This window comes from Anopheles merus, chromosome 3L, assembly GCF_017562075.2.
Source record: "Anopheles merus strain MAF chromosome 3L, AmerM5.1, whole genome shotgun sequence".
NCBI classification, from domain to species: Eukaryota; Metazoa; Arthropoda; class Insecta; order Diptera; family Culicidae; genus Anopheles; species Anopheles merus.
Window position 1 is genome coordinate 8,549,256 of NC_054085.1, and position 27,161 is coordinate 8,576,416.

General features: G+C 46.1%; 1 protein-coding gene across 6 annotated transcripts in view; it reads left to right on the forward strand.

The window, feature by feature from the left end:
* Positions 1-559: 559 nt before the first annotated feature.
* The window catches only part of LOC121598693 (nephrin), a 76,900-nt gene continuing 50,298 nt past the window's right edge, over positions 560-27,161 (forward strand). For 3 of the 6 annotated variants that reach the window (XM_041925906.1, XM_041925910.1, XM_041925911.1), the window contains exons 1-3: positions 560-783; positions 3,137-3,881; positions 8,949-9,007. In XM_041925906.1, coding sequence (XP_041781840.1) covers positions 8,959-9,007 — 49 coding nt within the window. In that variant the 5' untranslated portion in view covers positions 560-783; positions 3,137-3,881; positions 8,949-8,958. Of the gene's footprint in view, positions 784-1,653; positions 1,757-1,952; positions 2,446-2,872; positions 2,975-3,136; positions 3,882-8,948; positions 9,008-27,161 lie in introns of those variants that run through there. The other 3 variants (XM_041925909.1, XM_041925908.1, XM_041925907.1) reach the window with 3 other exon arrangements.

The following is a 27,161-nucleotide window of genomic DNA, read 5'->3' on the forward strand; positions in this document are numbered from 1 at the left end:
CGACGTAGTTGCTGCATTCACCACCGGTTGACCGGTTTTCTAATTGCTACCGAAAGCAGAAAACGCCTGGAGATGGAACGAAAGGAATGAAAAAAAAATACGCTCGGCCGGTGTTTGGCAGGTTGCATTCATAATAATTGCAGGTGGCCGGTGGTTTTCTGGACCTGTTTCGATGGTTCACGTTCCGGAGTTCATCGCTGTAGCGTTGCGTGCAGGTTCATGCAACAACCGAGCATGGTAGCACCAGCTACCAGCCTTTAGTCTGTTCGTTGTATGGTGAGCCATCGACTGTTATACGGCGCTATGCTGCTATGCTTGCACCGGGCACAGCGACGGAACGCACGATGAGAAGCGTAGTGAGACATCGGGCAGGGCTCGATTGCGCAAGCCCTCGCGAGTTCGACTTGCGTTCGCTCTGCTGAGTGCTCTCCGGAGTGTCTTCCGCGCGCGCGCTCTCTCTCTCTCTCTCACCCAGCGTCTGAAGATTGAGACATCTCGCGCGGCAGCATAACGCAGTCGGCAGCATCGGTAGAGCAGCGAGTTCGCCCATCTCCGCCGAGACCGTGGTCGGGCAGTTAGTAAGAACTTCATCTCGGAACCGAACGGTTGGTCGTCGTGGAAGAATCGCCCGGGAACTGGGAAAACGCTTCCCACACTTCTGTATTCCTCTCGCCGCGAGTCAGTACGTGTGCGTGTGTGAGTACGTGTGTATGTGCCCGTGTGTGTGTTTGTGTGCATCTACGTGCGTATGTGTCCCAACAGTGCGTGTGCGCTGCGGCAAATGTAAGCAAGCGAATCTCAAAGCAATAAAAGAAAAAGTCCACCGAATTAGTTTTTTAGGCTCTCTGGCCTATAAAACGACGCCAAACGTTGAGGGAAGGGAAGATACAAAAAAGTGACCAGTGCTTGATGTTTTTGTGACTCACCAGAGGCCCGCAGTTGACAGTGGAGTTGACGAAGTGTGCCTCCCCATATATCGGCCGTCTACGGCCCACGGTCTCTGCACGACCACGCAAAACAGCAGCACAAAACGAAACGCTGAATAATATGTGGAGTCTTTTCGGTCCGGTTTAGTTTTTTTTATTTCTTTGGTTCACCTTTTCGGGTGTCTGACAACTCATCCCAAGTGACCCGAGACCTCGGTAATACGGTTAAAGTGCTACAGCGATAAAATAGGTGAAACTCCAGGGGTTGAGTGCGTGAAGAAGCAAAGGAACAGAAAAGAATTTTGCGTCCCTTTTGCGGCGGAAGCGAGGGAAGATCGACCGAGAAAAGGATAATGGGAAGAACGGGGAGTTAAAACGATCAGGTGTGTTTCAAAAAGCCCCTGGCCGTGCATCAGCCGTGCTGCAGGTGCTGGCGCAAACGAATGCATCTAGTGCAGTGGAATAATGTTTGTGTGTGAGCTTATTTTATTTTTTCATTTGTTCCATTTCTGAAACCACTGTCTGGATATAACGAACGAGAGGCAATTCAACCAAACCGTGAATGTGAAGAACGCAATGATTCCATGTTGAAGATGCTAGTGCCTAGCAACCGGACCAAGAGCTCAGCCTACGCCAATAACACGGAAGGACAAACTATCTCTGGCAAAATCCCAGCGAGCCGCCTACTAAGCAAAAGGAAAAAAGTCATACGAAACAGCCTCCCTGTTCGCTACGGACGGTGTCCTTTCGTCGGCCTTTTCGCAATATTTCAAGGCTCTGTGTGCGTGCGAGAGCGTGTGTGTCTATGGTGTGAGTGTGTGTTTGTGATGGTAGGTGTTTTTCCTTTGCTCCACGCGGTCACGAGGCCAGAAGCGAAAAAGTCGACGTTCCGTATTCCGACATCTGTTCCAGATCCGTGGGGAGATTGAGGCTTAAGGCCAGAAAAAAGGACGATCAGTAATAAGCTAGCAGAAGTCTCAAGGTTGCTATCAGGAACATTTTGTTCTCTACTTCAGATCAAAATATTACCAAAAAAGGGTGGAAAACCTGACCGTGCTTGGATACCACCGTGTGGCAAAGTTACTGTGTGTGCGTACGTCACTGCTTATTCGTCCCGTACCAACCCGTATCGTGATGTGTTAATGTCTGAGTCTGTGTGTGCGATTGATGCTTGCCAGTGTGCGTGTGTTTTCTGGGGGAGAAAAATCCTTTTTGCGGAGGAAAATCTAACAGCATCCCAATTTTTCCCGAACCAACCGAGGGCAGTTCTCCGAGGTTCGCGTCGTGTGTCGTGTGTTTACGAAGGATTCGGGTTCGGGTTCGTTCTCACGGAACGGAACGGCAATTTTCGTCCTCCGAACCTCGTGCTGGAGAGCATCGATTGGAGTACAGTCTCTCTCTTGTGGTTTGTGTGAGCTTTTCGCAAATACAGAGGAAAAAATCCCCTTTTGGTGAGAAAATGCTGGCCACGAAAAACTAAAACGCTGATGAACAAATCGGGCTGCGAATGAGCAATCAAGTGAGTGTGCGAAAATGTTGACAGTGATACAAAAACAACAACAAAAAAAGAATGAGAAGAACGGAACGAACAGAAACCGTGTGTGCCGTAGGTCCGGTGGAAAAATCCTAACCCATCCACCCAACTGTCCGGTGTGCGTGTGTATTGCTGAAGAGTGGTGCGAGGTGGAGCTCACACTCTTCCTCTGCAGCGTCCACGTTCGTCGTTGGGAGGAGGTTAGGATTTTTCGCTCTCGGAGGAACTCGGTGGACAGTGAAGGATGCTGTGCAGGAGACGCACAGCAGAAAGACAGTGCGTGGCAAACCGTTGGTGTGTGGTACCGCCAACCGCGATGTTCGGTGCTGGCTATAACACGGCCGCATCATAGTTACCGCCCCAGCCTACTCTAATGCCCTGGTGCCTGGTGGTTCGTTGGGCATGCACAACCGCTGCGTTTGACAGCTGGAGGCTGGAAATACTGTCGATAGTGTTTTGTTTCCACTTATTTCACTAGTCGTATTATCAATATCGTAGTGGTGTGTGTTAGTGGGTGCGTTTTCAGCGAGTGATTTAGTTTGTTTTTGGAGTTTCCCCCTGGAGTTAGCGAAACTTCATATCCATGACATGAGCTCCTTAGCTTCCACTTCAGCACTTCAGTGGTTGTACATCTTCATCTTAAATTCTGTATTCCTTCCATTCCTTCTTTCGATAGGTGGTTGTTGCTGCGATGGATTGTTTAGTGAAGTGTAGAAAGTGAGTGCAAATTCCCTAGCGACCGCAACTTCATCTCCGGTGACACACAGACCCGGGTACATGGCGAGCAACAGCAGCACTGCCTACCAACGGAGCACTAGCTAATGGGTAGCTGGCTCATATAAAAGTGTACCAGTGCAGGGTGTGCGTGAGTGTGTATGTGTGTATATTTTTTTTCCCGGAGCAAAAGGTGTCAAATTTCATTATCACATCCCGGAAGGAAGGAACGACACCTCAATGGCTACTGCGTGGGGAATGCTTTTGCGGCAGTGTGAAAAGGTGCTTGTGGAGGCCGTGTGCTGAAAGAAACAGTGGAAAATTCTCAACCAAAGCCCATTTATCAGCGTACGCGGTGCGTTTGTGGAAGTGACATGAGATGGTGCAGTGTGAAATGATTTGCCCACAGAAGGAGGATGCCCGATAGCAACGTCCGTGCGGTGTGTTGATAGTTGTTTGGTCCCGGGAGGCCTAAACTGTGTGTTGTGTGGGAGTGTGTGTGTGTGTGTCGGTGGGTTGGTGAGTTTCTGCTGAACGAATCAATTGAAAAGGATAAAGAAAACGGGGGTCGAAAGTCCCCTGCATCATCGGAAAGCGTGTTTGTGTGCGTGTGTTTGTGTATATCGAGAGTGTTAATTTGTTTTACCTATCGTCAGGATATAGTCAATATTGCTTCTTCCGGTTGTAAACATCGAATTTTTAGATAGGTAAGTAGTGCACACTTCGAAAAGGAGGTTTCGTGTCGAAAAGTATTGAAAATAGTTGTATAAAAGTCCATTAGTGATTAAAATGCGTTAAAATGTCCAATAAGAACTAATTCAAAAGAACTAAGGAACAATGTTGAAAATTTCTCATTAGTTTCCTTAATTTGGTATCTTTTTCTATCGTTGGGATCGACCACACAACAATGACAAGGAACAAAGCCTAGACTGCGCGGCTGCATGCTTGAGCTGAGAAAACCTATAAAAATCTGACGCGACTGCGTTAGGTCGTTAAACCAACGGAGAAGTCCATTTTCATCTTCCCTTGTCATTAGAGACTGAATTTTTATCTCCAGCAAGGCTTTCGTCCGTCAGTGTTTTATTTCGATTGTGTCGATTTGTGTTGCGACGTGGATGTGCCCTCATGAATATTCTTTCACATATTTTCCATCTCATCGAGCGGATCAAAATCAAACCATTGGTGTTGTGTAAAGTCATTGGTAAAATATCAAGATTTTCAAAACCGCGGGGAAGAAACTTAGCATGACAACACAGAGAGATAGCAATTAGTTTAAACATGTTGAGTCTTTAATGTTTGAGAATTCAGGCAAAAGGACATAAAAATGGAAGTGAATGAATGAATGAATAATCATTGGAATGATAACAAAATGGTAAAAGTAACTAGTAATTGTTTTACAACAAGTTGTTCAATACAAAAAGATGAAATCTTGAATTCTAAATATACAATTGTACAACAAGAGCATATAAAAAAGAGTTAAGCTCAATTCATGTTGTTGTAAATGCTTGAAAGGAGGTAGATTAAACGGATGCTTTAACGAAATAGGTTCTCTGTACAGAAGACAACAACCACTCATGGAAATAAAAATTATGGATTTGAATCGGTTTGATACCCGGGAGATTTGAAAATTATTTAAATTATTCAAATAATATTTTTTATAGTTTTTAAATATTGCCTAATTTTTTTTTTAATTTAGGCATTTGAAATACGTGGCCTGTGACACGAGTACAGTACAAGAAGGCATCGGCAAATGTAAAGCCAGAAAATATTCATATCATATCTGGCTACCTTTTTGTTACTGTACAAGAGAACGAGTGTGATTTACCACCGCCTCTCATCAATTGTAGAAGCTGTCTGGCTTCTGGCCATCTCACGGTTACAGATACAGGTTTTTTTTACACTTATTGTGCAGATTAGGCCAAATATCCTTCAACCTTAATTACCACCAATCACGAGTTCATCAATTTTGCCGCACAGCATCGCAGCAAAACCATCGCTCATCCGCTCGCTGGGACCTTGGGAGGAGCCACTAACAACAGCAAAAAAATGAAGAAAAACGAAAACTCTGAAAGGATATCCGTCCTCAACGTCCGCATTCGCCGTTGATTGGAGAGGCATGCAAGTTGATTTTCTGCTCTGCCGTTAACTCCTCGTTAGCGTATCGGGAGGCGTGTGCTTTCCCGGAAATGATTTATGGTAAGCAATGCTCACCATTTACACACCCACAGTGCCACGGCAATGCGGGGAAATGTGGCGGACCAGACAGCACCGACATGTACCGTGTACATCTTTGGTGCTATGTTCGCGTTGCCCCGTTTTTTCCCTCCACGTTCCATTCCGCTGCGTTGTTTGCCCGAATTGTTGCCTCCCTGACGAGATAAAATTATCCCATCCGATTGGGAGGTGTCCTTGGAAGTGTTCGAAAGATTCGCCATTCGCTCACTCCCAATTGGAAGACAAGCTCGGTAGGCGGCGAAGCTTCCGTACTTCCTGGGTTGGTGCCTGGGCAAACAAACGGAAGCTGAAGTGAATAGATAATAGGAATGAATTTATCAAAAATAATTTTGACAATTCTTCGCGATCTCCCGCAGTCCTCGCTGGTAGCGGGATGATAATGTAGGCCAGGGCCGAGCTCGGGCTGAGTGACGGCTCCCTGCCAAAAAGGGCTTAGGAACTTCCTTAACGGCTCACACAGCTAGCAAGAGGAAAGTTCCAGAGACGTTAGCAGGGCTCAAACAGTAAAAAAATCGTAACAAATTAGATATAATTCTTATCAATCTAAAGCATCACTTAAACAAGCGTACTTCGCTTCGCATGTTTTGTACCTTTCCTTTGCGGGAGAGTGTTTCGGCAATCAACCGCTGCTTTGTCCTTGGTACATATTAAGGCGCTAGAAGCTACCGACCCTCCTTGGACTGAATTTTCCAAGATATACATTTTTTTTCCATCTCAATGCGCTTCGAGGAGGCGAACTCATGGTACTGTGTTCGAGCGCGCGCACGCGTGTGTATGTGTGTGTGTGTTTGTGTTATTTTTCTTTCACTCCCTGACCGTACTTATCGCTCGCTAGGTGGTACTGGAAGGCACGCAGGATGTTGTATGGAAGAAAAATGCCACGCGTTTCGAATAGGAAGGCAAAAAACGGACGAGCCGCTGGGTGCAGATAGGTGAGGTGAATTGAAAATAGGAAAATAAGAAAGCAGCACACGCACAAAAGAACAGGAGAGAAATTATGAAGGCGAAGAATATACTGTGCTCTCCCACTGGCAACGACAACATACCCCTGGCTCCGACAAAGAAGACGACGACTGTTTATATTCCCCTGCTGCCGCTGCTGGGTGAGTGCGTTCGCGTTCATCTCCTGCCGAGCGTAAGCAAGCGTGTTACACTCTGCTTTGCGGTGCACATGGTCCACTTATTAGTGTGTCGTGGTGTGTGTTTGGGTGGTGGGGGCCGCTTCTCGCTAGCTAATTTTACGCCTGTCGTTTTACTTTTCCAGCGGAATAATATTATGCCAAGCGTGGCGTGCATTTCTGCACAAGCTTCGCCACGCTGCTGGAAAGAGCGTTTCGTAGGGAAGCGCTCCTATTCTGCTTAGGTTAAGCTGGGTATCCAGTTGCTCGGCAGTGGTCAGTCAGCTCGAATTAGGTACGTTGCGTGCGTTAACTAAGTATGACAAATGCTGTGAACAGTAATTTCCCACCATACAAAGCGTTCAGTTCGGCAGTTTGCATAAATACATCCACGGGCGCTCATATGTTGGCGAGAAAAGCTCCAAATAGCGAGTGCTGCAGTTTGAGGTTTTCGTACCAGTTTGCTCAAAATCAATGTTGAAGGGCCCCGATCGAATTGAGTTGTATGTTGCAGACCCTCTTGCAAACACTCAGCACGAGCTTTATTTGTTCACGGACGGGTGAATTCTTCCCGACTCCCCCTACACAATTGGGATGTCGTGATTGCAGCCCATAAGCTATAGCATTCAGAACAATCGCCATTGGAAATGGGATGGGGTGAAGGAAGGTAACAAAAATAGTTCTGATTGCCTTTCATTATTCATAACGCTCGGTTCAGCACATCGGCACGGTGTGTGTGTGAGAGAGAGGTGTGCTCATTATCTTGCGATGCTTATGCAGTTGCATGCACGCTCAACGGATTACGCCTTGCAACCCCAATTCCAGGAAACTAGGGCCTAGGCGCGGTGCGGTGCAGTCTCAATTCGATGCCGACCATTTGCAAGTGACCGGTCAACAGACTATGGCTTAATTGGGCAGGGCTGTTATAATAACCGTATCTGTCTTCTGCTTCTACCAAACCCACACACAGACGCCAGCCACGATTGCCACAGGATACCAACCAGGGAGCCCTGCTGTCCCTATTGTCCGGATGGTGTGGTGTAAGAAAACATGATGTCATACGGATGTGTGGGACGGGTCGGGTCGGTTCTTCGTTTCCATCCTGCTTGACCTCCACTCTCGGCACTGATCCGACGGCTCTAACTGTTAAATCATGCTGATAAGGGTTGCTGCTGAATTAATTTTAATTATGTCTCCTTCAACCATTCCGATTGTTCTCACTCTTGCTCAAACACAATCAATCTTGCTCTCTCCGTCTCTCGGCTTCCGGTTCCTTGGATTCAATTGGATCCGAATGACCTTCTCGGGGAAGGTGCAGGAGGCGAATCACTATCATCAGTGTGTGTGTGTGTTTGCACGGTTGCTTGCATAACACATAACGCCGATGATACGGCAGTGCGTGAAGAACGTTTGTGTGACGTCCAACCGTTGCAGGGCTGGGCAGAGCGCGTGGGCCAGCAATGCTTTTGCCCTAGTTAGTACCACACTCACCCGCATGACACCTAGCGGCATCGAATTCCCAGCGTTTGTGTGGTGGAAATATCTTCACAATCGCTCCAGCCAGTTCCTTACTTCTCTCTGTCAAACACGTAGCTAACCCATGGTTTATACGGCCCTGGGTGTATTTATACAAGTGTGTTTGTATGTGCATTTAGTGCGCGAATCAATAGCGCACCACTATCGCTATCTTCGCACTTCATTGATGTTGGCGCGATTAGCCCTGCATGGGCAGCAAATCATGCAACGGTGCGCGCAAAGAAATACCACAAGTGTTTAAGCTGTTCCTGCAGGTCCTCGTGTGCGCACTTTCTCTCTTCTACCACGTATTCACACACACACATATACACACACACACACACACACACACACACACACACACACACACACACACACACACACACACACACACACACACACAGACACAAGTGAAGTGGAAAATGGCGCGTGTAAATGTGATTGCTTTCGGGTAGGACAGCACGTTGGTTTTCGTGGTACTGTTTGTCGGGAAAATCCAAGGAAATCCAAGGGTAGGTGGGTGCAAATTTCCGTACCACCTCCTCTCCCAGAACGCTCGCTGTCGGGATCTGATTTCAATTGATTTGACGCAGCAAACGCTTTGATGTCCTTTAGTGCTTTCGCGTTGCCGGTACTGCTGGTAGTTTTGATGAAGATTGCCGAGGTTTGTTTGCTGGAATTGAGACTTTTGTTTATCGAACCGTTCGGGATTCGTATTCAATTGAAACCATGGTGAACGTGACGTCGCAGCTGGTTCTTCGTTTTCCCCTCAACCGACCCCGGACTCAGTTTCTTAATGATTAATCCTGAAGTAGTACTTGTGCAGGAATTATGGTCTAGGTGTAGGATATCTTTAGCAAGTGCTTCAGTGACTAATGTATTGCCTCCTCTCTTTCTCTCTTCCAGGAATACCAAAATGAATCTACAAACGCTGTTGATAAGACTTTTAACACCAATTCTTACAGGTAAGTAACGTGTACCACTAGAAAGCTTAAGCACACTCCGCACCATTCAGACGCTACTTGAGCCGAAGCTCCAGGAACTTCCAGGGTGTGCAGCGTGTTTTGTACAGGTACACAGAGAGGGGTTGCGTAAAATTTACTTACCTTTAACGAGCGAGGTAAGAGCTTCGGCAAACTTTGCTACCGTGTGTTTGTATGCGATGTCTCCGGGGGATGTCTCCTTACGTTTTCATCATAGCGTTTGGAATCTTCCAAAGGAAGCGTTACAACTTTCCAATTTGGATTTCCATTCCGAAGCATTTGCCTGCATCTCCTGCACCTAGAGCGCCGGTACCGGTCATGGGTAAATTGAAAACGCTCCCGGTCCGGGACAGCTTGTAGCGCTGTCCTTTTCAGTATTCCATTTGCCGACCGGAGAGCGGAGCATTGAAGGGGCTGCCAGCTTCCGTTTGGTTTGGGGAGGTTTTCCCATGCAGCCGGATGCAGCATCGGACGAGAAAAGTCTGCAGGTCGAAGCGCAATAATTCTTGATTAAAATCAAATAAAACTATTTTATTAAATATCCTTTTCCCATTCCGAACTCGCTCGCCCTTTGATGTTCGGTCGGTGCAAAAGCTTTTGTGGTGCAAGGTTGCCTCGTTTGTGTGTCCCTTGTTTCCCACGTTTACCTCCCTTGCGGCATTGTGAGCCTGTGTGTCTGTGGAAATGTGTAAAACCCCCCTCTTTTCGCACTGAACATCGCCTGCATTGTGTTACGGTGCAGTTGCAGATTTTCAGCTCTACCCAGTGGCACACTGCCTATTGCTTCTGCTGCCGACTGCGTTGGAGCTCGTAGCCAATTTCCAAGTAGCTGTGAGAACGGGCGTTTTTGCGTGACTGTGTGTGTGTGTGTGCTTCTAGCAGTTTCAACCGAGAAGGTTCCAGGGCTTCAAAGGATCAAAGAAGCAAGCCAGCAAGAAGCTGGCAGCAAATGGGCTCGAACACTCGTCCGTCCTCGCTCTCTTTCTCTCTCTCTCTCTCTCTCTCTCTTTATGTCTTTGGTTTCCCCTGCGATCAGGGCAGACGCCATGGCACCGGAGCGCATCCGTTCGGTGGATGACTCTTGGTGAAGCAGTGTGTCGCAATGTTCTAGTTTTCTCACACCATTTCCAAACGATAAAAGGCGTCACTGCATTGACTGCAGGCGAAGGGGGTGGGGGGGGGGGGGGTGGATTGCAGAGACGAAACAGTTTTCACGATGTGCGGGGCTCACACAAAACGGGGCATACACAAAAGCGAACTAACAGAAAAGTGCTGACGGTGGCCCGATGCGGTACACACAGACACACACACACAAAGCGTGGAAAGAATGAAATGAAATGGGAGGAAAGAGTTTATCCCACACCACTCGGGTGGGCTTCTCTTAAGATCGTTTGCAAAAAGTCACATGGACATGGTTTCGTCTTGAATCAACGTCGACATTTGCGCTTGGCAGCCGGCGGAGCAGCCGGGAAGCGGGTGCCTGAAGATAGTATCGGAGGTGGAATATCTTGTCTCGAAATCTTTTATGCGAAGATTTTATTCAAGATCTTCCCCTCACACATACACACGCGTACACACGGTCATGGCCTTGTATGCTGGCGCTTATATTGCTTCGAATTGCTCGGGGTTGCGTTTGCTGAGGGAAATTCACACCGGGAACGGAGGATAGCAGTGGGGCAAAAATGTCCCTCCAAGGGAAGTTTCAAAAGAATACGACCTCATCCTTAGAAACTGGCACACATCGAAACGCACACATCCACCGTAGATGAATTTCACGATCGAACATTTCCCCACTTGTATCCGCTTCTATTGGAAAGCGCATATGTGTTTGTGTGTGTGTGCGTTACTGTGCTGCGGAAGTACACGGTGACATAAATTTTCATCCTGCTCTTGAATTCAATTTCGACATTGTCTTGTTCTCCTCTGCGCGGCAGGGACATCATTCGATGGCAACGGTTGTGGGACATTATTACCAGAGCGGCATACCTCTTAGAGCACGCGGTAGACACGCGGAAGCACACGCACCACTAGAGGTCGTGATCCTTCTAGGGCGCGACGCTTTAAGACACGCGACGGGCAAAGAAAATGCCACGCTGCCTGCCGCAGGGAAACATCGATAGAGTGTGCGTGTTTCGCTGGGGGAAAGGGCCGGCGATGGTGGCCTGCGGGGCAAGGCTTTTGAGCGCAAATTATGCTACCATTGGCAACAAATCGTCTCCAGATTGTGTAGGTACACGCGCGCGAGCTGCTCGTTTACTCACGCGCATAATGAGCTCGAGGCTCGGTTATCTCGGAGGTTGTCGAGGGGTTTCGGGCTGCATGGCAGAGAGGCCCTGGTGGTAATAGAATTATGGCTTTGGAAAGCATTTGCCACGGCTTCGTAGCAGCTGGCGGAAAATGGCGGTTGATTTAGAGCGAGATGGGCCTTTTTTTTACAGTCAATGAGCTGCTTGCAGGAAATCCTTTGATAAGGTCGTCGTTGTTTGAGTACCTGAAGAGTTTTAAGTGAACGTTCGGTGTTGTTTACTTTATTGGAGGCGAAAAAAGTATGTGTTAAACCTTTGGGAAAGCTGGCACCGCGTTGTTTAAAAATGAAACAATCGTTTTTATTTTTATTCCCCAACACAAGCGTATGGCTTCCGATTCTGAATTGTTTGCGGGCGTTGCGAAATTTTGTATTCCATTTTGCGCTTTAAGCCCATTCAATCCTTTCGGGAACGATGGCTTTAAAGTGTCTCCGCCGTTCGATGGTGGCGGTGGGCGCATGGATTGCAACGTACGCTGTACTTCCCAGCGCTCCGGAAGTGTATCATAAACGATTGCGAAAAGCTTTTCCGATTCATCCGAATTCTGATGAATAATTCACACCATCCTGGCAGCTCGGCGCTCATCGTCACCGTCAACTCTGGTGGTTTTTGTGGAAGCAATGGGTTTGTGTGTATGTGTGTGTATTTGTCGGTAAAATCGGCAGCTGGAAGAACAACATTTTCGCAACTTCCCGTTTTCCGGAAACGAAGGCCTCCACTCACCCGGTCCGTGATGTATGGAGCTGAGCTGTGGCTTTATTTTCTGCAATGGATTCAAGCACGGTATGGAAAGTTGTAAGGCGCCGCGCTATCCTCCACTGACCGTGATAATGATCTGAAATTTATTTTCTTCTCCTCGGACGGCCGCCGGCGTGAATGCGGCGGAATCCCCAGAAACTTATGGGCCTGCCTGGCTACGGGGCACAGTGTTGTCGTGGCTAGAAAATCCTTCCATTCGCTTTCTCTCACTCCGCAAATGGTGTTGCGCTATTGCGTAGGTTTTAGCAAGATGGGTGGCTAGGGGACAGGAACAAAATCGCACCCATCCCCGTACACAACGGTGTCGGAGAGGATTTGCCATGTGTGAGTGTGTGTTTTTTTTCGGATTTTGCGTGGAATGGGGATGTGTGCATCCCGATCGTACTGGATCGATAGGATTTTATGAGGGAGAAAAAGTCGATGAGCTTTGAAGTATCTAGATTTAGGGGTGAAAAATGATGTTCGAGCATGTGTGTGTGTGTGTGTGTGTGTGTGTGTGTAGGAGAGAGAAATAACGAGACGGAGGATGGGTTTATGTGGGGTAAAGTGAAAATACCACTGTAAATAGGATTTGATGATGGAACGTCTATGTTTGTCGATAAAGAAAAGGTCGGAGAAAGTTCATCCATAACTGGAATCGTTCAGAAGTGGCCTGCAAAATTAAATGGGGGTTACTTTCTTGTACATTAGTTCGAGTTTCGCCTTTTAATTTGCCTTACTATATTATAATGAAAAAAAAAAAAAGTTTTATGACATTTCTTTTAAGAACTAATGTCATTATTTTAATGGCTTAATAGTTATTAAAATACAAGTGAAACATCTCTTGTAAGCAGAAAAGCAAATTACTAAATTCACAATGTGGCACTTCTCCCGGATACAATACAATATAGTTGCTTTTAGTCTAAGCTAAGCTTTTAAAAGATTAGCCACATCTCCAAAGTTCAAGGTACAAGCCTTGCTTGACAAACTGAATTTGCACTAGAATAACTTTATCTTATCCCACAACGCAAACTTCACAAAGTCTGCTCGGGTTCCATTTCCGTTTTTCCATCGCCGCGCCAGAGTCTAAAAACTTTAAATCTGCAACATTAAATAACGATCACCGCACACGCAAAACTGGACGGGGTTTTTGTTGTTGTTGTGTGTGCCTCCGTTTGATCTAATTTCCATAATCGTGGCATTCTGATTTGGCCAGCGCTAGGGTAGTGCGTGCGTGTTTATTTAGTGTCAATCGCCCAGCCAAACGGCAATATGATGGACCAACTCGGTTAAGAAGCTTGCCACACGAACGCGTCGGCAGGAATATTGGACGATTGGCAGATGAATGAAGCTTATGGAGAATCTATGTGGTTGTGAAATGGGATTAGGTGGATGCGGTAGCGGGAGCATCATTTGTGCTAAAACGAGCAAGAAACCAAAAAAAAAAGTGACACAAAAGATGAGCTGGGTTGCATTTGCATATTGATGATAATTTCAATTTGCCATTCCTTTAGCAGAAAAGTGGCCCCGTTTTGGGTAACATGTCCGTGTGCCCGAGCGTGTTGAGCAGCTAATAGAGGGCGTCGTTGTTCAACTTTCTTGGACCAGCGACGCGACACAACGTGTCCGCTTATCATTTGCAACTGCTGTGCCCGTTTAACCGTTTAGCCAAGGTTTTGTTCCCTTTTTGTCCTGGTTGACCTTCTTCTGTTCTGTTTTTTGTGACTGCGGGCATTTGCCGCGGTGCTAAGATCCCGAACCGCTGATATGGAAACAGGCGTCTCCATTCCGCTAGATTGACGCTAGCGATAGTCATTTGCTCCCGGAGCTCTGACGTACGGCCAGCGCTTAATTGGGCCTATGGGATGTCGGCGTGGGGGAACAAAAAACTTTCACACAGCATCAACCGGCCATCCATCCTGTTTTCGGATCCTTTCCACCGCCAGTAGGATTGCCCAGCAGACGCGCGCGAAACCGAGTGCGGTGAAATAAAATTGCCCATCAAGCTCATCGTCCGGGGTAGTGGATGCGAGCGCGTGCTCATTGGTGTCCTTGGCGAAATTTGCTCCCTTCCCAACGGCACTAGAAGGGGACGAGGCGCGCAATTTTCACTTGCTTCTTGAGGTACGGGTAGAGGCAGTCATCATCAACCGCATTGATTGACAGCTAGCAAATGAGCGAAGATTAATAGGTTTTTTTGGTGATATTATTGTTGTTGCTGCGGGGTTAGAATCTCCACCGCACAGAACGAGACATTCTGGCAGCCGTGCTGCGTGTTCTTCGCAGAAAGAGAGATGGAACAAATCTTCGGTTAGAAGTGAGAGAAAGATCTCAGCATGGGGGTAGAAACGTGGACAGAATAAAGGAGAGCGCAGTGGCACACCCGAAGACGCGTATGATGTGAAAAAGCCGCGCCGAAACCTAAGGGCTCGATAGACGTGACTCAGGGGGATTTGAAATGGAAGCTTTCAGGGCAGAGGCAGCCCACAGCAGCTCGCGGCTCAAAATGACATCCCGCTCCTTCGGTCGAGGGCAAGGTATGGGGTGACGGGAGGCCACCACCACTTTCTCCGTACGACCATGTCGTCCGACGGCCTGATGCCGATAACTTAACTGCGAACATCAGACCAGGGGCTGTAGTGGTGCAAATCGCACGCTGGCTTTTCCGCTTTTTCCGAAAGTGACGCACAAGCACTGTGAACACAGACACGAGCAGATCAGAACGCGGCACGCGGCTTCACAGCAGCTTTTCCTCTTATGCTACCCCCCCCCAGGGGAGGAGTTGAAAAGGAGAGAAAATCCATCGACCGTCACAACAACCGCAATGCGGTAAAATTTTACAATAATGTTTTGAAAGCATCCGGTCGGCGCTCCATCCCCGGTGGCTGGTGGTTTTGGTCCGTGAGCGCAAGGCTTCTGGGTTCCAGGTGGTGTGGGGATGGATGTGACGCCGCTTATCTCTATCGCAGAATCACGGATCGAGCACTTATCTGACGCAAGAAGAAGGCTCTCTCCACCATCCAGCATCGAGCGCAAGCATCGAAGCCAATGGCCAAGATCGCGGTTGGCGTGTGTCGATGGTGGTGATTAGAAGGGAGGGAGAGACCGCAAAAGGGAAAAAACTCCTAATGCCGGAAATGGTGTGACATGCGTGTGACAGACTGACAGACAGACTGAACAAATGGAAGGCAACCAGGTCTGTCGGTTCATATTGCAGTTTGGAAGTTTGGAGTTTTTGTTTTTATTGCAAATGTAAACTATGTCCTAATAAAAATCGAACAACGATTAATCGTGCGGAGCTGAAGACCCTCAAAAGTAAGGACGTGCATTGGAAAAGAAAAGTCCACGGAAGCTTTTGTTGGGTTAGTTTGAGTGGAATAAATTACCGGACGGGCTGTGGATGCTGGCGAATGAGCCACCGTCTCTTGCGTTAGCCAATGACGTCACCGCGCATGAAGGTTAATGTCTATTTTGGGGCTTTTCAGAGCTGGCATGTTTTGATTATACTCAAGTTGTTGTTTTTGCCAAACGGTACATTCTCGGAACTTTTGTATCAGTTTCAGCAGTTCCCCGAAACCGGCTCTACAATGATGTGAATTTTGCGTGCTTTATAAGCATAAATACATATTCTGCTTGGGTGAATAATGCACGATAAGCTTACTTAAAACAAAAAAAAGTTGGAAAAATCACAAGCTTATTGTTATTGAAACTACCCATCACAACCTCTACCCGTGGCCTGATCTGATATGGAGCCGTAGATTTATTATTTCCAGTGCGCTGTTGCCCCTCGACTCCTTTCGAATTAAGACGCAGATGATGTCTCATAAATTATTTCCATATCATTTAAAAATTAATTTCTCGCTCTCTTTCACTCCACGCTTTTGCGTCGAGCACCGAAAACCGACCGAACAATGTGTCTGTAATGTACCATATGTTGTGAACATAAGAACCATGTAGCGGTTATGCTGCCGGGCCGACTTTTCTTCCCATGCGATGTTGGGTGAGTGTTTTTTTTTGGTTCTGAGACACACTTGGGCTACCACGGAGAAGAAGGACAAATTCTGAAAAACACATTTTTTGCAGTGAGCAGGAGGCACACAATGTTTAAGCGTTGCTTCTTTGTGTATGTGTGCAAGGGTACCCGGTTTCAATTGACCGTTCTGCAAAACGGCGACTCCTAACACAATTGACTCTCGAGGTTTATTCTCGTGTGCGGGACAGTAGGAGACCCACAACGGGAGAAAAACAGGATGCAAGGGCAGAAAATGAAGAGCGAAGAATCCTCACCGTATGAACACAACGGTAAAACAAGTGGTTGCCAAACATTGCTCGCTCGGTGCGGTACACCGCATGATGGTGGCATCCGGTTATTTTTGGAGTTTTTGCTTTTCGGTTGCATGTGGTCCTGTATCCCTTCCCTCTTTGGGAAGGACGGGTTGGAGGGACGGGTATTCAAATATTTTTCCCAGGGAGTTGGTAACTTCGGGACCCGCAGCTCCCCGTATGGTTGTGTTTATTTGCTACGCTAACGAAGAAGGTTAGCCGAGTAAGAAGGTTGCTTCGCACAAACCTAAACCTCCGTGGCCTGGACTAACTTCCTTGCAACTACTCGTGTGCGAACCCCCTTGGGAAGCGCACACATAGTACACACAGCCTGAAGTAATTTGGCTTAAATTTGTGTTTCATTTGCTTCTTTTTTCCGTTCCCCCGTCCTCCCAGCCGTGTGGCGGGCATGTGTTGTTGTGTAACGTGTAGATATTTGCGATGATTGAAGCCATTCTCAACATGTGTGCTACACAGGTTCGTCGTCTGCTCGCTGGTGGTAGTGCGAGGCAGAGTTTTGAAGGTCCAGCATCTTTAGGAGCTAGACATGAGTTGCCTCTCGAGGGGCTAGTGTTAGGAAATAAGACACGGTGGTGGGCTCGTATGGTGTGAATCGTAGAAATGGTTCGATGGCAAAATGAAATAATATCTCCCAAAACGGTGGAACCCCTTCGGTTTTGCCTTTGGGCCGCATGTTCTCTAGCGTATGGCGTACGCAACGCAAACAGATGGTAAATGGATCGAGAGAGGAATGAAGAGATGAGCTGGTGGCTGTTCATCTCAATCGAAATACAGCCGAATCGGCGTAAAAAATTGGATGATATTATCATGCGGCCGATGATGGTGGTGGCTGGGCCGGGCCCGCCGCGTATGTGTGATGTGTAGTGGGTTAACACATTAAGCAAACGCGGTTGGCGCATCCGACAGCGATCTATAATTATAAAGATTTATTTCACATAAACAGCACCTAGCCTAGAAAAGGGCCATGGATGGGCGGGGGCTCTCTTTGTCTCTTTCGTCCGCTCTTCCTGCCTTCCTCTCTATCATTTGTATGTTCCCTGTTGGGGTAGACTTCAGTTAATGAGTGTGATATGTGTGCTATTAACGAAACACATTTATTTAGCGTAATTATGAGCCCCATTGGAGTGCAGACCATCATCAAAACCCCTTTCACAATAGGCTGCGATAAGGCAGTTAATGAAGTTGGTTCCGTCAAAAGAATGGTTTCAGCGTTCTGTACACGGCTTTTAAAGAGTTCATTTCGATTTTTGATTCGAGAGCCCGTGTGAGTCTGTGTAGACTTTTGGAAAAGGAAGAATATACCATCAGCTGGCTCGGAGTACCAGCATGGCAGCAGTGTGTAACCAGCCAGCAGATGTTGGATCGCTTCCGGCGTGACCATATATTCAGACACTGTGTGCGTGTCTATCGTCTACCAACTCCGACAACTCCGAACTGTATCTGTCCGACCGTTCGGATACATCCGACACTGGGTGCCTTTGTTTTGCCTTCCGGCACCGAGATACAGGACATTCTGGACGCACACACACACACACACTATGCCTATGGAGTATAGAAGGACTTGAACATTTCCAACCGGCGTATTAGGCATGGAGACTGCCCGAAGGGTAGAAAGATTACAGACACGGACAACGCACGCCAACACAATGGTCCTGTGGCGAGAGGCGCTATCCTAATGAATGCCATGTTTCGGACACTCATTTTAGGCATGCTACACACATCCCGGTGATGGCGCGGGTCCGTGTCGTGCACTTGCCCAACGATGGTGCGGCTGAAACGGGCGTAAAAGCCGCGGAACAGCTGTGAGCCGTTCGGTACAGCTTGCCCGGTTTTGCGGACAAATGACTCGAGATAGAGATGATTAGTTTGGGCAAAGATGCGTAGCCTGCGGACGATGGAATGATACAAGCATTTAGGTTTAAGCAAATGTTTGGAATATGTTCTACAATGGAGATAGGACAGGTGGAATAAGCAATGGAGGACTCATACGCATAAGCACATGGGTCGTGGGAGACTAAGGAAATAAATTGGACATTGAAAGTATAAATTAGTAAGTTCATACTATAAAGCTGCCATTATTGTAACATTTTAGGTGTGTATCAAATATAGAATTGCATTAGATAACTTAAAGTCTTATCTATTTCCTATGAGTGTCTTATGAAATTTAAAAATGTATACCATACATTTTTTGAAGGTCATAGAAGTTCATGGACCTCCAGGATACAAAAGATTTCTGAATTTATTTGTTTCCCCTCTCCAAAACCAAACATCATTGAAAAACTTTTTATCATCATTCCGTTGACAATCGCTTGTCACAAACACTCCTGCCCAGGACGACTCCAAAACCTCTTCCCTGTGTGCTTCCAAGTTCACAGAGTTTTGTGTTGCCGGAAGAATTTACGACACATGAAGCCGACAAAAGTGGATCTCACGCTTCGCGAATAACGGCCAGGATCAAATCCAAACGATACGGATTGGCTCAGCCCAACCTATTGGTGACCGAAAAGTTGTTTATTTATTTTACATCCCTTCCGATGCATTAAGCGCATCTTAAGAGCTTTCACGTTTGTTGGGTAGCAATTCCCGATTTTACGCCCCACCCCGCGACGAACGTAATCTTCGTAAAAAGCGAAAGTTTTCCCGCTTCTTCACACAACGAATGTTTTATGTCTGTTCCATTTCAAAGGACTCCCTCGCGCACCCTCGGAGTGACATTTGCCCTGAACATAGTTTTGTTTTTGCGTGATAAACAATTAAAACATTTGTTTGGGGCAAAGTTTTGGTGGCGCTCGCTCGCGCCATAGCCCTCGCTTAGGAGCTGGAGTTTTCGGGTTTCGGAATTTCGTCGGTGGATTGCTTCTGCTCACTCGAAACACTCAAAAGTCTGATTGTTTTTTATTGGTGTTTTTAACTTCTGCGACCGACTGGCTTTTCGGCTGGCCGGGCGAATTTGGCCGCGAGGGAAGTTTTTATTGCTTGGAAATTTTCAAGAATTTATACTTGCCATATAAAACCGGGGATATTATTGGGAGGAATTCGGGAGGGTTGTGGTGACTGAACGTAGCGAGCCTCTAGAGGGCAAAGCAAGCGCTGTTCGTATGCTCGTGAAAACGGGCCTTGTGAGGCAAGTCTTCGATTAAGATAAATTAATTACGATAATGACCGTTTGGCGTCGAATCGGCTGTTCCATTGCCGAGGGTGCCTTCCTCTGGTTTTGAGGTGGCATGTGTATGTGTATGTATGTGTGTGTGTGTGTGTGTATTTGTCCATGAAACGACGAAGCAGTTGACCGAAGTCGCCGTAGCTACCGATCGAATGTGCTGATAATGGTTCGCTGGTAGTAAAACAGTGCGACTCTATTTGTAGAACATGAAATCATATGTCGTTTGCTTTTTGGAGGTATACTCACATACCAGCACCAGCCAATAATTAGTCCCTTTTGTGAAAGGTTGCATAAAAGCGTCGGTTCCAATTATGATAACCTCGACGATTCGCTACCTTGTCATCGTGGCAGAGGAATTCATATTTTACCAGACGTTGAAATATGTCTTTTGCTTACGTTTTCATGCTGTTGCATGGGTTTTGCTCTATTTAAAGCAGCTGTAAAAGACGCATCTTGTTTGCCGAACCAATGTGTGTGACCTAGCCAAAGATGAAAGGAATTCGATTCCAAGGCGATCCCGGGACGAAACTACAAGCTGATATGTATTGATCCACCTTTGACGTGATGCCGGTATCTCGGTCAATCGCACGAAATCGATCCCGGTCGGTTGGTGGAAAGGTTGTGGAAAGGAAAACGACACTTCAAAGTTATTTTGCCAACGTAAGAGTTCCCAAGGTTGGTGTGTGTGTGTGTGTGTTTATGGTATGCTAGAAATGAAGGAAAATTCAATTTCATCGCTCTCTGTTCTCTGGAGACGGGTCAAAGCGGGGGAAATCGAAAGCAAATGCGTCTTGGTCGGAACCCACCAAGGCCCAAATCAATCAATCAATAAAATTGTCCTTACCGTGTATAGGTGAGGTGTAGGTTTGCCAACGTGTGCGTGTGTCTGAAAGGGGTGTGTATCAATACATACATGTCTCATGGAACAAACCAATAAAAGTATTGATCAGTCTCGGGAGGTTAATAATTCTGTCTCCCGTAGGCGAATGCAGAGTGTAATAAGTTTTAGCACAGAAATAAAGTAATCGAAAATGAAATGTGACTTTTATGGGTGTCGTGGTGTATATGTTTAGTTCAAACGAAGGGAAGGCATTAACAAAATTAGTAACGTAATAATTGTAATGCAGTTGGTTTAAACGTAATAAAAATAATTTTGGCCCCTTAAGTATCATACATATATTATGAAGAACTACAAATGTTCAGAAATGTTTTATTCGTTTCATAAAGCTTAATTGTTAGTCAGTTACTTATTGCTGTATTTTTTTTAAAGAATTTTTATTACATACGGCAAACACTGGTTCTCTTGATGCCACCTTCACAAAAGAATAAAATCAATTCCCTTGACTTTGTGAATGGCTTCGTTATTACGACTTTAATAAATAAAGATCCCAAACCTGTTGGAAAACTTTTCTCACGTTTCATAACTATCGGATTAAAAGCAGCAGAAGCGGCTGCAGCAACCCAACTTCCAACTCGTGACCAAACCAGTTTGCATTTCTGGTCCGGTTCGCGAATTTTTGAACACGTCCAAAACCCATTCGCCGTCCCAGTCCTCCGGATGGAATGTAATTGTTTCTTAAAATAGAATTGCTTAACGAACCCGGGGCCTTAATCTTGGGATTAAATCGTGGCTCGGTGCCCAACCTAACACACACCGCAAGACTTTGGGGCCCGAGTGCCACCTGCTTGCTACAGGTTAGCAAGTACCCGGATTCACTGGGGTACACCGGTAAGAAGTTAGTTTCACTGCCGGCACCACCACCGGTCGTCGCTGGTCTGGACCGGAAATCCAATTAGAACTACCAGTGTGCAGTCGAAAACAAACTCGAATGGTTGGTGGAGCTCTGAGGTTCCCAACTATTGCCAGAAGTTTGAGAGTGAGGTCCGGTTTGGCAGTAGTTCCGCTAGTTTGGCCGAAAATTTGCCACTTGCTTTAATGAGTTTGTAATTCCAAATTACTTCCTCGGATACCTGCCTGCTTTAGGTAGGTTGGTGGCTGTGATTTTCCCTCACCGCGTTTCATTCAAAACTTGGTGAACGTGATCTGGGCGGCTAATAAAGCTTACCTTAAAGCTCAAGTTCAAGACCTACCCCCTGCTTGGTATGAGTATTATGTCATGTCATCCTTCCAAAAAGTGTTGATCCAATACTCCAAAAAGCCTCCATCTTCATTTTTGGGAAATATCTTTGACAGCTCCAGGGGAGGATAGAGGAGGCCTCGTAAAGTCAAACGAATCACGTGCTAATGTTCTCACGAATGTCAAAAGGCTGTTCGCTGTTTACAGTGACAAAAAAAAAAACCGTAAACGCCTCCAACGCGATCCGATTGGTTTGATATTGTGGCCGCAAGTTCGCATCAAATGTTGTCACCTTTTACCAAAAATATCAACCACTCCTCCTCCCTCGTCTCTCCCGTCCCGCAGAACCGCCTCCGGGTAGGGACGCACAATTTCCGAGTTGCCAAGCATCGAGCCATCGCGGGGACGGGGCGAGGCACAAAGTTTATCTCAAATATTACGACTATTGTGGCCTTTGCTGTCTTGTTCGCCGCGCTTATCGCGGGTGCCACGATCGGGCGCCGGAAAAACTGCCAACGGGGTGGAAAAACATCGAACACAGATACAAAAGTTCGGAAACGTTTCCCTCCGGCTGGAAAGTCATTGCCGTTTACGTTCAATGTCGACGCTGCCTGGCAAGGGATGGCAGGCTGAAGTCAGTAGCGTCGGTTGCTTTTCTGGTGAACCTGTCGCATCAGCAATCAGAGGCCTTTAAAGATGAAGGAAGAGGTAGTGGAGCGGCATGAAGATGAAGTGTGCTGCAGAAGTTTTGGTGGCGTATTCGGAGGGAAAATCAAACAAGCGCTGCCAAACTCTGGGCTGCCTGCCTGTCGGAGTATGGGTGCCGGAAATAGGGGACCAGCAAAAAATATATATTTATATCCCCTAGGCGCGTCCTACGCCATGGAGTAGCGCCAAGAGCTGTACAATGAAGACACTGGAAAGCCGATTGGACCCAGTAATGGTGGGAAATCTTCAACGGCTTCCACCCTTTTGCCTTCGCTGCCACCACCACCTTTTCCCGATCCAAATCCGGATAAATGGTGGGAAAAAACTGTAACAATTAGCCATAAATTAAATGAAGAAAAATTAAGTCGTTAACGAGGCGCTGACCACACGCGGGAACTGGTGGATCTCTGGAAGTGCGGTGCGAACTCGCGACTTTATACCGTTTCACCTTGGCCGGACCGAATTCGGAAGGTATGCTCTGCAGGCGGGGGCTGTAGCCTGGGAAATTGCACAGCTTCTTGGTGGCGTGGATGTGTCTGTTTTACAGGCGGCCCTTGTGTGGCAGTCCCGAGTTGCTTGTAACGTTTGAAGATTTACGGTACGCATTGCCTCGGGTAGGTGTCCACCGGGGGAACGAGATTTTTTTTCCAACTTCAAAACTATTGCACCATCGCACACACAGCAGCAGTAAGACGTGTTCTGATCCATCCCTATCCAAGGCTGGATGATGAAATGTTTGGCGGGGTGAATTAAATAAAACAAAAATGATGTTACGCCTCAGGTGGTGCTGGCAGCTGCGCGTTCATTTGTTTCTGCCATTCTGCCCTCTTCCTCCGCTGCCAGTTTTGGGCCAGCGATGCATAACGAAAGCCGTCCGGTGGCACCGGAACCATTGCCTCACACACTCACGGTAGAGAAAGAAATGTATATTAAAATAAAACACAATTACAAAAATAAAGCTAAACTAGAAGCAGGCTCTTCGGGGTTCCGGTGGTTCTCATTGGTGAGCTCATCCGCGAAACGAAAGAAAAAAAAAAATGCGAACGGAAAAACAAAACGATTTGAGCAAAACAAAAAAAAAAAAAAAACAGTTTCCAAAGGTTCACAATTGTGGGAGAATTGTGCGAGAGCTTTCAGAATCAGATATGAGCTTCATATTTTCCGCTCAAACCACTGTGGTGTGAACCCTCGCGTAGGTGCGTTTTAGGTTTCCCGGAGAGTTGCATGTATTCTAAAAGGGATCAACTGACGTGTGCTCATACAGTTTCTCGGGGGGAAAGGGGATAATGGCAAAGAAAGCAAAACTTTACACATTCACCCATTTTCAATGTTCAATGTGTTTAAATATTGTGCAGCGTGGATGCCATAAATTCGTGGCATAGGAAAACTTTTCTATTTAAAGGCAAAGGACTTAACGGAGATCTTTACAATTTTGGGTATGGTTTTTCATTGCCACATGGGTCGTGCTACGCTCCTGTCAAGCGTACCGAATCTCGGATTTTAAACAGTTCACGATACATACGCTACGCTATTGCAAAACAGCTCTACCCTCACCTACCTTTCCCAACGGGGCGTGGCCATTTGGTGTTGTTTTTTTTGGGATAAACTTTTCGCCTGTCGTCGTTGTCGTCATCATCGTTCGGCAGTTTGAAAGCTGAAAGCAAAAGTTCATTAATTACAAAACATGCTCCGATTTGCGCTTCCGTCGGTACCGGTACCGAGACCATCATGCGCACAGATTGGCCTTTAATTTACTTTAAAAGAGGTTTTCGGTTTGTGCAAAGTTTTACACTTCGTAGAGATGATGCATTTCGGGTACGGCGCTCTTGTTACTTGGAAGGTTTGGCAGGGGATTGTGATAAATATATATACCGATCGAACAGAAGTCGTACGAGTGTTGAAAATTTCAAATGAAGAGACGTGAAACTAACTGGAAGCGATGATGATGATGATGCTGCATGGTGGGAGCTGTATTGTAAATGAAAACTTCACAGCCAGTGTGTGGTATGGTGTGCATGGTTTTCTCATGTTTCGCACTCGAAAGTACCGGAAGCACCAAACAGGAGAAGGAGAACAAAATAGGGACGTCTTTTTTTGTTTCAATCGAAATGATAGACGGGCCCTGGAAAGAATGTTGTTTTGAAACTCCAGCCCTCCAATGTGCCCTGCAATGTTCCTAGTAGCATCTCCCATGTTCCACCACCACTACGAGGTTCTTGGCAGCTCGAACAGACTGAAAACCTTACAATTAATCAAAACACGGACGATAGAAGCCACTCGGGCGCACTCGGATCGAATGGAAGGAAAATAAATAAATGTACACTTTTTTGTGTTTTCCTGCACGGGAAAAACAGCTTTCCCAGCGGGGGTGAAAGCCTTTAGGGGGTTGGTGAGCAGTGAGCACTTGAGGCATCGAGACTTTGTGAAATTCGGCGGACCAATGCTGTGGACCTGCCAATGTGTTTCGCCAATGTGTACCTATTGCCGGGGGTGGGAGAACACCATTTACCAAAAAGCCAACGCGCCTAGCCGCAGGGAAAAACCGCAGCACTGTAATTGAGTCGGCGGCTGAGAAGAGGGCTCTTGAGGTGCGGCTGGAATTGCCTCGACTGGATGGAGTGCACTTGGGGAGTTGTGGGGAGCTGTTGTTTTCCGTACCAAGCAGCACTCAGCTGTACAACGGCTCCTGGAGGGAAAATTTCTGTGTACATAAGGTCGTATCAAAATGGTTTCGTTTTATGATTTGAAAAATTTATCAAACGAGAAATAGTGTGTTTAAATGATAAATATTATTCGAGCTTTAATAGAACCATTTAAAACAAAAGAGACAGTACAACGAAATAAAACTACTCGATGCATATTTTTTAAACTTCATCATCAACCATTTTCGATGATAATGGGTGTGGAACTGCTTTGATTGATACTTATCAAAAGCTTGTGAGCTTGGGAAAAATGAAATTTGAGGCGACCAGACCAGAGGGGTAGAGTATAGATTGAATATCGCAGGTTAATTCTTTTACCAATTCGGTCCGATTTCGATTTAAATTCCGGGGCCCTTGTTCCATGCGTTCCCCTTTTGGTTTGGGAGTTTATTTATCTCCCATCCCATGAAAGCGGTGGGAGCAGTTGAATTTGATGAGTATCATAAAAGAAAAGCTATTCGCATTCGCTATACTGCAATGCTAGCTGAGGGTTTCACAGATTAAGGTGCCTATCAACGATTACGGTACGAATGACTTATAAGCCAGCAAGGTTTCAAAAGATGGCAAACTATTTTTTTTTTAATTTGAAATAAATGCAGATGAGGTTTAAATTTATATAGTCGAATTTTATCGAAAAAACAAACTGATTGAAATACTTTCTTGGATGTCATAAATGATTCTGTAGCTTCTGAACTGAACAAATATCAGAAAAATACTTTGAGATCATGTTTAATGATAATTTATAATTTGAATGGTTGTAAATAGTTAAGAGCAATAATTTAGCTTTGATAATTTTTAAAATAGAGATTTTTGTCAAATGATTGTTGAATAGTTCCTTATTCCATTTGGCTTCATTTTTCTCTGAAATCTAAAATTCTTTTACTTTGGGCAAAATATTTCCAACATGTACAGGCACCTTAAGCAATAAAACAATCATTTAGATGGTAAAACGTATCTTCCAGCAACCTGTAAACGAAAAATAAAATTCCAAAACTGTGAGGGAAAGCAAATCGCGATCACGTCTTTTTATTTTGCTTGAGTCTCCTCTGCCCACTGACACTGAGTAGGAAGAAAGCACTGTGAAAGGAAATGAAAAGTACATTTTCCCTCTCCCACCGTACCTCATGCTCTAATGACACTGAATTTACAATGAAATACGAAACATAAACCTCCCGCAGGCCGAATGTTGATTGGGCGGGCGAGAGTCATCGATGCCGTTTTGCCTTCACGGGCACTAGTGACCACGGTTTCGCCCTCGCTGTCTATCAAAATCCTTGGGGCATCACCATCGCCGTGAAGATCTTTATGAAATGACAGAGCACGGGGAAAGACGGTGGAAGAGTGTCGGTTATGGTGTCGTTTAATTTTGTTGAAATTATTTTATGAGAATGCACTGGCTTGTTTGGGGGTTGTATGTCGATTACCCGCCTCACAAGCTGTCGGTGGGAACAATTTTCGCCTAACTTTTCCCCCTTAGTTTGGGAACCGTTGTGTTCTGGCAGTCTCTGAGAGAGTCCGGGGCGGAAAAGGGGCGAGAAGTAATAAGCTCAAAGAGTCCGCCACTCGGCGGGTGGACCAACCGTGGATTAGACGGATGTGAAACGGTAGCAAAATTAAAGCTACGAGGGTAAATTTGTATTGTTGGTAGCGTGGATTCCTTGTTTGGCGTCATTATTTAAATGATTTCTTGTTACGATAAATAGGTACCGCATTTAAATATAGGACATTGTAGTGGGAATTAAAAATAGGAGCCAGTTGGTTAGAATTTAACTAAAAAAATCTCATTAAAGTTTCATGAGAGTAAGTTATTGCAAAGAAGTAAAATTTTATATAACAACAGTGATTTATCAGCAATGTTTCCGATGTAACATTTTTCCAAGAAATGCTGTGGTAACATTTTTCCATTCATTCAAAGCTTTCCTTCCAGGAAAGGCATCCTTGTTATTCGACCTTTACGGGCAATCTTTTATGCGCAGCCTCCCGTCATCGCTAGACTCTTCACAGCGCGATAGTACCTGACAGGAGGGGAAAATTGATCGTATCCGCGAGGCAAAACGCGCAACAATACTTTACCGATTTATTTTCCGATCTGCCAGG